This window comes from Triticum aestivum, chromosome 2A, assembly GCF_018294505.1.
Source record: "Triticum aestivum cultivar Chinese Spring chromosome 2A, IWGSC CS RefSeq v2.1, whole genome shotgun sequence".
NCBI classification, from domain to species: Eukaryota; Viridiplantae; Streptophyta; class Magnoliopsida; order Poales; family Poaceae; genus Triticum; species Triticum aestivum.
Window position 1 is genome coordinate 695,396,824 of NC_057797.1, and position 12,009 is coordinate 695,408,832.

At 49.8% G+C, this 12,009-nt stretch overlaps 1 protein-coding gene across 2 annotated transcripts; it reads left to right on the forward strand.

Moving 5' to 3' along the window:
• Positions 1-2,581: 2,581 nt before the first annotated feature.
• On the forward strand, positions 2,582-7,051 carry LOC123190312 (uncharacterized). Of its 2 annotated transcripts, none has more exons than XM_044602929.1 (3): positions 2,582-2,694; positions 2,842-3,266; positions 6,666-7,051. In XM_044602929.1, the coding sequence occupies exons 1-3, from the start codon at positions 2,650-2,652 to the stop codon at positions 6,700-6,702; spliced, it is 507 nt and encodes a 168-aa protein (XP_044458864.1). In that variant the 5' UTR covers positions 2,582-2,649; the 3' UTR covers positions 6,703-7,051. The 2 variants fall into 2 exon arrangements, with proteins under 2 accessions (XP_044458864.1, XP_044458863.1); XM_044602928.1 differs by having other exon boundaries at positions 6,478-6,711.
• Positions 7,052-12,009: the final 4,958 nt, after the last annotated feature.

Below are 12,009 nucleotides of genomic sequence, written 5' to 3' on the forward strand. Positions count from 1 at the left end.
CACCAAGATCCATCTGTGAGTTCATCTAGCAACGAGTGATCGGATGCATCTACATACCTTTGTAGATCGCGAGCGGAAGCGTTCAAGAGAACGGGGATGAGGGAGTCGTACTCGACGTGATCCAAATCACCGGAGATCCTAGCGCCGAACGGACGGCACCTCCGCGTTCAACACATGTACGGTCAGCGTGACGTCTCCTCCTTCTTGATCCAGCAAGGGGAAAGGAGAGGTTGATGAAGATCCAGCAGCACGATGGCGTGGTGGTGGAGGCAGCAGTCACCGCAGCAGGGCTTCGCCGTTCTACTGCGAGAGGGAGAGGTGTAGCAGGGGAGAGGGAGGCGCCAAGGCTTCAGGGGTGCGGCTGCCCTCCCTCCCCCCTTTATATAGGCCCCTAGGGGGTGCGCCGGCCCTAGGAGATGGGATCTCCTAGGGGGGCGGCGGCCAAGGGGGAGGAGTGCCCCCCAAGGCAAGTGGAGGCGCCCCCTCCCCTAGGGTTCCCAACCCTAGGCGCATGGGGGGGCCCAAAGGGGGGCGCACCAGCCCACTATGGGCTGGTTCCTTCAGCCCATGGGGGCCCTCCGGGATGGGTGGCCCCACCCGGTGGACCCCCGGGACCCTTCCGGTGGTCCCGGTACAATACCGGTGACCCCGAAACTTTCCCGATGGCCGAAATAACACTTCCTATATATAATCCTTCACCTCCGGACCATTCCAGAACTTCTTGTGATGTCCAGGATCTCATCCGGGACTCCGAACAACTTTCGGATTACTGCATACTCATATCTATACAACCCTAGCGTCACCGAACCTTAAGTGTGTAGACCCTACGGGTTCGGGAGACATGTAGACATGACCGAGACGACTCTCCAGTCAATAACCAACAGCGGGATCTGGATACTCATGTTGGCTCCCACATGCTCCTCGATGATCTCATCGGATGAACCACGATGTCGAGGATTCAAGCAACCTCGTATACAATTCCCTTTGTCAATCGGTATTTTACTTGCCCGAGATTCGATCGTCGGTATCCCAATACCTCGTTCAATCTCGTTACCGGCAAGTCACTTTACTCATACCGTAATGCATGATCCCGTGACCAGACACTTGGTCACTTTGAGCTCATTATGATGATGCATTACCGAGTGGGCCCAGAGATACCTCTCCGTTATATGGAGTGAAAAATCCCAGTCTTGATCCGTGTCAACCCAACAGACACTTTCGGAGATACCCATAGTATACCTTTATAGTCACCCAGTTACGTTGTGACGTTTGGTACACACAAAGCACTCCTACGGTATGAGGAAGTTACACGATCTCATGGTCTAAGGAAAAGATACTTAACATTGGAAAAACTCTAGCAAACGAACTATACGATCTTGTGCTATGTTCAAGATTGGGTCTTGTCCATCACATCATTCTCCTAATGATGTGATCTCGTTATCAATGACATCCAATGTCCATAGTCAAGAAACCATGACTATCTGTTGATCAACGAGCTAGTCAACTAGAGGCTTACTAGGGACATGTTGGTGTCTATGTATTCACACATGTATTACGATTTCCGGATAATACAATTATAGCATGAATAAAAGACAATTATCATGAACAAGGAAATATAATAATAATCTTTTTATTATTGCCTCTAGGGCATATTTCCAACAATTCATTGGGCACCATCTTCCATGTTCCTTTTCTAATACTTGGAGTTTCTTTCTCGCTTCGTCGTGGTGATCATCATTGTACCTAATCATGCATAGGGTAGTTAAATCTCATCCAAATGTATATGGATCTCAAGCAGGAAAGAATTCACCTCAGTTTTCTATGGCACGTGCACAAGCTCTTGTCAACGGTCCACTTAAAGCTTGTGAGGTTATTGGTGGATCTATGGACTGGTCCGCACCAAGCTGAGGTACTACTAATCTTCCAATCGTCCAATCCTTGTTCCTTGATCAGTTGTGAAGCAACATTTCGTCTATTCAAATGAGAACGAGAAGAAAATCTATGACTCTACCTATAGTCTCATGTTGTCATTGTCGCCAACACTAGTTACGGTCGTTCTTAAACAAACATCCACGACACAAAACATCGGTACATCCAAGCCAAAGACATCCAGTTCAGCTAGAAGTAACTTGCCTAAAAACCGAATTTGGGTTAGGCGATTTCGTTGGGAAGGAAGGAGGTGCAGCATAACACCAAGGCCGCCGATGGCGACACTTGGGCGAGCGAAGCAAGATCCGGGCACACTGACAAGGCTTTGGCCCAGGAACAAGCCGCAGTCGGCAGCGAGCCGGTGGAGGCGAGTTAGAAGGTTTACCGGTGTCAGTGTGATGGTTCATCGATGCTCGAACTGGAGGTCGGCGGGGCTTAGAGGGAAGGCCTTGGGCGACAAGCACGACAATAGGTGGAGGTTGAGGGGGAGGGCGGGGCGGCGGAGACAGGTGGTTCGCCTGGCTGGATCATTGGTGGTCAAAGAAGAAGGGGAGCAATACGTACAATTCGACCTGGAAGACGATGCGCAGTCCGTCGGATCCTGACCCAACGGTTCAGATAGAACAAGGTAAATCGACCGGCCACATAAACATTTTCGGTCGACCGACGACTAGCCCGCTCGCAAAGAAATTCCCCTTATCTCGCTCCCCCCGTCCCGTGATGGCGACATCGACGTCCGGCGCCGGCGACGGCAAGGTTTCCATGGTATCCCTCTCTCGCTCTCCCTCTCCCTCTCTCAGACCTCGTGGATCGTCAAGTGCTGATCGGCCGGCCTAAGCTTCCGCGATTGCTGATCTATCGGGGTGGTCGAAATCAACTAGGGTTTCACGAATCGGCGTTCGTGTCATGCAGGACGCCAAGGCCAAGGCGCTGGTGGCCGCGAAGATCCAGGAAGGGGAGTACAAGGTGCGGATGATAGGAGAGTACGCGGTGCGGACGGACCGCGCGATCGATGCGCTGGAGAAAAAGGTGCAGGACATCGAGGCGGTGATGGATCTCGAGCTGATGCTCGGCGAGTACTGCGCCGACCTCTCGGACATGCACAAGGCGCGCCACTACTACCGCGCCACCTCGCTCTCGGAGGAGGAGAAGCTGTACCTCCACCAAATCGACGACTTCGCCGCCGCCACCATCGCCGAGTACGAGGCCAGCGTCGGCCCCGTCCCGGCCTTCGACAAGCACCTCAGCCTGTTCAGCCAAGAAATCCCACTGGAGTTCCCCGAACCCTTGGCTCCCCCTCCCCCTTCTTCGGCTTCGGCTTCGGCTTCTCACCACGAGTGAGTTCTCGCTCCTTGCACCAGCATTCATGGTCACTATGCCTTCTGCCGGTTCCTTGTGATTGCAAACTAATTAGTCTACAACCATTTCAGAAATTCAGAGTAGTATGCCTAGAACAAGCCTGTATGTTTGCCCAGTTTCAACTCAAAAGATGGAGTAGTGGTGTAGGCATAATGGGAGATCTTAGAGCATCTCCAGCCGTTTGCCCCCCCCCCAGGAGGCATTTTTTTCGCCCCTAGGGGGGCTGCCGGCGAGAAATTTGACTTGGGGGGCGAAAATGTTCCACTCGTTGCATCCCCACAAGCAGTGTTGGACTCCCACGAACAGAGCGGCATTTCGTCGAGCATCTTGCCCGCGGCGGCGTCCGACTACCTCCTCGTCGCGCAGCTAGAGCAGGTTGTGCCCGTCTTGGCCTTGACATTGACCTTGAGCCCCTTGGCCACGAGCAGGTCGAGGCGCGCGTCGTGGGCGCCGGTCGTCTTCGCCGCTGCCGGAGACGCGCTGCTCGAGCTCGGCGCGCCCGTGCTCCTCGCGTGCGGCCTCGACAGCGCCCCCATGCTCCCGTTCTGCGTGGCCCGCCCCCTCCCTGCCCCGCCGTCGCGTTCGACGCCGCCGAGAAGACCTGGGCGAGGTGTTGTGGCACCCTGGACCATGGTGCCGAGCACGCCCGTCCGGCTGCTGCTGCCTGTGCATGCCCGGCCACGCAGAGGCGGGCGCGGGCCGTCCCGGCCACACCCCGGCGAGCTCCGCCTCGGCCACGCCCCGGCGGGCGCGGGCGAGTTCCGCCCCGGCCACGCAGAGGCGGGCGCGGGCCGCCCCGGCCACGCCCCGTCGGGCGCGGGCGAGCTCCGCCCCGGCCACGCAGAGGCGGGCGCGGGCGCGGGCCGCCCTGGCCACACCCAGGCTGGCGCTGGCGAGCTCCGCCCCGGCCACGCGCAGCCGCGCACTCCTCCTCCGTGAAGGCAAGAAGACACGATGGGCAGCTTGGCCGGCGCGCGACGAGCAGGGCGGCGACGGCGGTGCGCTGTCAGTAGGGCGGCGCGGCGGAGCTATGTGAGCAGAGGGTGGCGGAGGAGGCAGAGGCCGGCGTGCGGCAAGGAGGCGGCCGGCCGGCCGCGACCAGCAAGGGGGGGGGGGGCGAGTATGTGGGCACGTGGGTGGGGACCGGGAGGAAAAGTATGAAGAGGCGAGTGAGAGGCTGACAGTGGGCCATTGACATGCAAAATCTTCTCTCTCCGCCCCCAACAGCCCCCCGGTGGCCTGGGATCGCCGTGGTACCGCCGGCTGTGTTTTTTGTCAAATCCGGCGTTTTTTAAGGTCGTGGGGGCGTGAGTGGAGAGTTTTTCGCCCGCTGGCACTGAAAAAGTGCCTCTGGGGGGCTTCTTGGGGAGCCTAGTGGAGATGCTCTTATCTCCTTGGAACTCTTCTATGTATCCGATTGTAGTAACCAATTAATGGTTGAGATTTTGTATAGTTCATAGATAGATTAATCACAGGCCAGTAGAAATGTGCTAGTACGGTAGTACCTTGATTTATTCCACAAACAGCAGAGCTCTAGAGGTGTGGTTATAGCTCTATTACCATGGCTAATAGTAAACTGGTCATCGTCAGGGGAATAAAAGTAGCAGCTAGGTAAATTATTCAGGGTCAAACCAATCTATAATTCGTTCCTGGCTGCCCTCAAGATCTGCAAAGGGTCTTCACCAATACACCCCCTCTCTGGTTTTGTCTTAGCAGCGAAACGATGTGACTGTCTAGATTGAGTAAGTTAGTACTTGTTTCTTAATCTGGTTGAGTTAATATCAGGTTCGCCATTGATTTGTTTCCTGAATGGCCTTTCATCCCAAACTAAAGTACCAGACTGTAGATTAAAGTGTTAGGTATGGCGTGGCTTGGGCTGTGGACAATGCCTTCAGACTTGCCCGTCCCAGCTCCAATTATGTCTTGTTCTATCTGCCTCGGAGCCTGGCATTAACTATTTCACTGCACACTTGATTATTCAAACTAGAAATGAATTGCTTTAGGGTTATAGAATAGATATCTTAACGTGTTCCGTTTGGTTGGAGACACTAAGAACTGGAGAACTTTGTGAAAACAGTAAGATCAATCACAACCGGTGAGTAGGATAACAGGATGCAGCTACTGATTTAGCAGCCCTACTAAATAGATGTAGGTGGTATTCCATAGTATAACCCCAGTAACTTGTGCTGAGAAAACAAATATGCCTTTGTGAACAGACATTTGATCGCTTTTGTTCTATTTATATATTAGCTACATAATGTTTGTGCATATATATAGGTGGGAGCCCAGCTCTGGCTTCTGTCTGACCCCCCGTGGAAGCAACTTTAGCCACTTTCAACTCAAAAGATGAAGTAGGATGTAGGCAGAATGGGAGATTCTATCTCCTTGGGACTCTTCTACGTGTCCGATTGTAGTAGTCAATTAACAGTTGAGATTTGGTATAGTACCTACATAGTGGTTGTAGCTCTATTAGCGTGGCTAGTAGTAAATTGTTCAGGGGCACAAAAGTAGCCGCTCAGTAAAGTATTCAGGGTCAAACCAGTTAATCTATAATTTGTTCCTTGCCGCCCTCAAGATCTGCAAAGGTCCTTCACCAATTATTATTCTCTTTCGCCAAACGTTTAGCATTGCATTGCTACACACTGTTTAGAGCCCCTCCAGTTTTGTCTTAGCAGCGAAACAATGTGACCGTCTAGATGAAGTAAGTTAGCACCTGAATTTTGATCTGCTTCAGTTAATGTCAGGTTCACCATCGATTTGTTTTGTGAATGGTCTTTCACCCCAAACCCATGTACCAAACTCTAGATTAAAGTGTTAGATGCGGCGCGGCTAGTGCTTGTGGACAATGCCTTCAGACTTCTCCATCCTAGCTGCAGCTATGTCTCGTTTAAACTATTTCAATACACACTTGATTTTTCAAACTATAAATGAATTGCTTTGGGGTCATAGATATCTACACGCGTTCCATTTGTTTGGGGACACAAAGAAGTGGAGAACATCGCAAAAATGGTGAGATCAATCACAAACAGTGAGTAGGATAACAGGATAAGTACACTTGGAAAAAAGAGAGGCAGTTACTGATTTAGCAGCCCTACTAAATAGATGTAGGTGGTATACCATAGTATAATGCCATTATATGATAATTCTATTTATACATTATCTACATATAATGTTTGTGCATATATGTAGGTGGGAGCCCAGATGTGGTTTCTGGTTTGACCCCCTGTGAGTTTAGCCACTTCGGCTAAAATTTGTCGGGTTCGGCTCGGGGTCTCCTGTAGCTCCTTAATATAATTCCGCGGGGTTCCTCCCCTATTGGATTATATTAAAAAAAATGTTTGTGCACATATTCAGTTGTGTTGTTGACTATCATGTAGGCCTGCTGTGGACAATGGAGGGGATGTTGCATGCTAAGAGATGATCACCTGGAGCACCCCATCCCTTTCATTTCTTCGCCCCGGTCATCCAAGTCGGCTATCATGGTTCTAGGGGCTTTGTACCTATTTTAAGCATGTCTGCAGTTTGACTGACGGTGATTAATTTAAACTTAGAGCTGTGAGAGTATCAGTACGGGTGTAGCTATGAACGTGTTGGTTCTGGAGTGTGATCCATGCTTGCATTACTCTGTGCCTAGGTGAATTACGAATGCTATCATCACATCGTTTGTATTACTGGATCATGGCTGTTGGCGTGTTGAGAATTGGTCGTATGTCTGTTCATATGGATGATTAATTTAAGCTGTCCACGGTTTCACCAATTTCAAGTCTGTTTTAGCAATGCAGTTTTGCTCGTCGACTCGTTTTTCTTTTGAAAAAAAAAGAAAAGGAAAAAAAATCATGCAATATGTGGGGATTGAAAAGTGATCACAAGGCAGAGAAAGGGCCTAATACTTTCCGTTAGCTCGTTCCACATAATTAGCTGGAACTTCACATTCGTGGGTGCCGGCAAAACAGGCTAGTGGCAGACGAAGGTAAATACTTAGGATATAATATAATAATACTAGTAAATAGGCAGAAGTACAAGCCCTCACAACCAGTCAAAGCTGAGAGATGCTATCAATCTTGCAGTCATCCGATCCCAAGTTCCCTCCCTGATCTGATGTGAAGCAACACATTTCCTTTTGTCCAAACCGTTGGTCTAGTTTCCGTTTGTCAAGTACTATATGTTTTAAGAACGAATGTAGTACTCCATTTGTTCTAGTAACTAGTTAAGCTTCACAGGGATGAACTGTAACTACTTTTTGGCTTAACTGGGTCTGCAATGAAAAGATGCGGCATAAACACGGCAACAAAAAGGGCACAAACAGGCTCAGCTAGTAGTAGCAGCAGCAGTAAGGAACTAAGGATATGCAAGGCAACAACATAAGCCACCAGCACATCCAAGCAGAACACGGCACCTGCTATCCGCTAGGTTCTACAGTGATGGGATTATATAGCACTTGCTCTACTTTGGTTCTACCTTCTACGGTGATGGGATATACAAGTTTTTCTCCAATGTAGGCAAATGTTTCACAACAGGGAAACCGCAGCGCCTACGGGCCACAGCTACAGCAGCTCACTTCTTGCCCCGGCCCTTGGACTTCTTGGATTTCTACTTGCTCTTGTGCTTCTGCACTGCCTTTCTGGAAGTCGAGGCCGCAGCTTCTCCCGTGTCAGGTTCGTCGTCATGTGAGCATACGTCGGCATCAGCCTGAGGCTGGACAGCAGCAGCGCTGCTCCAGTCATTCATGCTTTTCTTTGTCGCTTCAATCCTCCTTAGGCTTGCTTTAGGCCCTGTTTGGTTCAGCTTTTATCGACGGATTCCGCTGCCGCGCATCAGAATTTGAACAAAAGGCCGAACCCAGTAGAATTTGATTTCAGAAATCTACTGCCAAAATTTAAACCAAAAGCGAAAGCAGCTGAGGACGTGCTTTCCAAAATCTGATTCCGCTGAGGGTCAAAATCTGAAAAAGCTATATCAGCTGGTTTGCCAAATGACCTACATCTTTTTCACATCAGATTTTTCACAGCTGTTTTTCCACAGCAGATTTTTTACAGCTGCTTTTAGAAATCCACAGCCAAACCAAACAGGGCCTCAGTCAGCACTCGGAAGATCAGCTGCAGTTTGTTCTCACCTTGGCACAACTTCTCCACAGCAAGAAAAGCTCTTCCCCTCACTCTGTGATGACCAAAATAATTCACACGAAGTGGTAAATTTTCACAAGACATGGGGGTAACCTAGTCATGTCTCTTACACTAGTCTTGAGGGTGCATATCTGCGGCATTTGTACTGCATTTAAGAATTTTATAGTTGGCCCTGAATTAACATTCGCTTACCTGCCAGAACCATTTTCGAACTCATTGCAGATGCGCCTGACATTGTCCAACAATCGTTTATCAATCCCTGCTGGAGTGTTAATTTCCAGCCATGGAAGGGCACTTACAAGGAGTTCAATGAGAGCAACTTCAATGGGACGACCCATTTTGTCCGCGGCTGTCTGTTTGGGTCGGCGCGGACAAGAAAGTTGGCCCAACGCGTCGACCCAAACGGACGCGCGTCCGCTTTCGCCCGCCTGTCGACCATTCCCGACTCATTTTTGAGCTGGATTTGCGTCGACGCGGACACAAGATGGACGCGCGTGCTCGCCCTCTTTTTTTACCGTGCCCGCTGGTCGGTGGCACATTGGATTGGCCTCTCCACATCAAACAGTACACCCTCGTCCGCCTGCTTCGTCGCCGGCGCCGCCGGCCATTTTTTTCCAATAAAATGGATACATAGATAGTTCTAACGTACACAGATAAAAGAAAAGACCACTACTCGTCGCTTTCTGACTCCGACTCAGTAATGTCCTCCTCCGACGTCTGAATGTAGGCGTCAGCATGCTGCTCGTCTTCAAAGTCCCAACCTGACGTTTCTCGTAGCTTCAGTTTCAATTGAGCGGCCTGCTTCCGCGAACGCTTGTCCTCCTGATAGGCGGCTCGCTCCGTCCTCCTCGCGTCCCTCTCTAACCTCCTTTGCTTGTAGAATTGGCGCTCGTTGACGATGTCCTGCGGGAAGCGTTCGTGCCACACCACCATGGCTTCCACATCCATCTCGGCGATGGCGAGGCGACGCTGCCGCCTCCGGTGGACACGACGATCCTCGTCGATGAAAAGCCGCGGGAGAGGCGCCAGATCCTACGCCCGCTGGCTCGACGCGTCGGGAAAATTCATATCCCGACGAGGCCTCAAGAGCCGCCGTGTCGTGCGCGCGGGCCGCCTCCTCTGCGGTGTCGAAGGTGCCGAGGATGAGACGTTTCTCGCGAAACCAGATCTCGGAGGAGAAGGTGCCGGAGCGGCGCTCGCGGACTCCGCAAAAATCCGAAGCGCCCAGGCGGCGGATCGACATGGTGGCGTAGAGGCGAGACGAGTGAGCGGCGGACAACGAGCGAGACAGAGTGTGGAGGGAGCGCCTTCTTATAACGAGCACCGGCCGCGGCGCGTGCGCGAACCATTCCCGCATGCTAGGCCGCTTTCCCCCGCGCGCGTGAACCTTTCTCGCGCGCTGGAGCGCCAGCTGGCATGATTTAAAGCGCGCATGCGGTTATGAAATGGGTCGGCCCGTTGGACGCACTGCCGACCCAAAACTAAAAGAGGGCGAACGGCGGGCGGGCGGCCGACCCAAATGGACAAAAAGCGGACAAAAACACCATCCGTTTGGGTCGGACCGTTGAAGTTGCTCTGATGGCCCTTGGATTTTCCTGCACAAATTAACTTTTTTAGAATAACTTGGCAGCTGGGAACATTGGGACCAACTGGATGATAACAAAACAAGCATTATAACATTTGAAACTCACGAGGCCTTCGGCTCGAAGAGTCTCAAGCTTCTCAATGAGTATGTCATCAGCTAAAGCCATCTCACTACTACGCTCCATCTCATTATCTTGTGCAGCCTTAGGAATGTTTCCAGAAATAACATTGCCAGACTTATTACCATAAGATTTTTCAGGCAACGGAGTCTCTTGCTTTACAAAACTTGCTTCTTCAGGACACAGAAGAGCCATTATCTTCGGAACATCATACAAATCCTCCTTGCTAATCATACAAGCATTTAAGTTTCGACAGTCTACCGGGCTCTTGGGTGTACCAATAAGGCAATAACTACCATATTATCTCCGATTGCGGCGAGTGCATTAGCAAGCACTCTTGTGAAGTTGCTTGGTGTGCGAGACTTAATTTGCAAAGCATGTACAATCTTCTGAGAGAACTCCACAGGTAAATCCTTAAACACTTCATTCCCCAGGAGGTTATGTGTGACCTCGTAGCAATTCCCCAGAGAAAGAGTAAGGATCAGTGGATAAAGTGTAACAACTAGTCTAAGGAGGACCGGTTTGTATGAAGTACTAGAAGGACATGAAGTTTTATGTACCCATTCCTGGAGCATATGCTTGCTCGTCAAGATAGCCATAATTGTCTGATATATGAAACGACCTGAAGTGTATGCCAAACGATCAAGATCGGAATCTGGGCTCGAGTTAGATACCAGGCAGGTGTCAATGTAAACCTTGCTCGTACGACACTCCAACATATTGACCAACAGAGATTTCATGCAGCATATAAAATCATTCTGTATTAAGCATGATGAAGCCATAAAACCAAGGCACTCCATAAGACCCACATAGCATATTGGGGATATGTAGTCCAGTTCATCCTTCCACTTCACATTGAAGGTAAACTCAAGAGAACGCTTAAAGTTCAAGATCAAGGAGAATCTATTACCACCACTGTCAAGAAATCTTTTGAAATATTGAAAAAATTCTGCCCAATCAGAACTATTGTCCAGGTACTATAGTAGTCTTGAAAGTAGCGCTTCATCCAATTGTGCTGCATGAAGCAGGAGCATTGTGGTTCTCCCAAGATGCTTGTGAGTCAGATTTTTATTTGCTAGGCGAAGATTTGAATTAAGAGAATTAGCAATCAATCCATATGCAGCTGGTGAGTCAAGTAGACGCAAGAGGCTCCTTGTTGTCCCATCTCTCCACACAAGAAAAACTAACTCAAATAAGCGACGCTTGCAGAGAACAAAAAAGCTTCTTAACTTCATGGAACTTTTTGGCATACTGAACTGTGGTTCTTCCAGAAACTTTGCTATCTCATTTATGATAAGGATGGTTCTCACCAGGGTATAAGAAGATGACGACTTTGGAGAAATTTGAACAATGGACTCCAACTTCTTAAGTACACTGAAACCAACAGAAGACAACTCATTCATCCAGAAACACTGAGCACATGAATAACACCGAGGGGCACCCAAGAAACATCTGTTGCCATCTTGCTGCAAAGAATTTCTGCCAGCGGTAGAAAGCCAACTTGCATTCACGTTAAGCACCACATATTTGTCAGCTTCACCATCTTTTATCAATCCAATGTACTTGGCACAAAGATCTTCATACATAACTGGATAATCATTTAATTCTGAACCATTGGCGTGGCAAAGTTGAGATAGTACTTTGATTATGATTGACTTCCAGTTATTCCAAACATAAAACAGAGTTTGGGGTGACATCTGGTTAGAGGCCAGCATATCATTACAACTATTTTCATCCTCAGATCCTGGCCCTAATTCTATATTGTATCTAGAGGCTCGAGACTGGAGATGAACATCAAGAATCGAACGGGAAGCAACGAGTTCAACTAACAAGTTTGCACATTTTCTGCCCTCAACCAAAGTGCAATTTAAACTGGGAAGAGACTTATTCACATA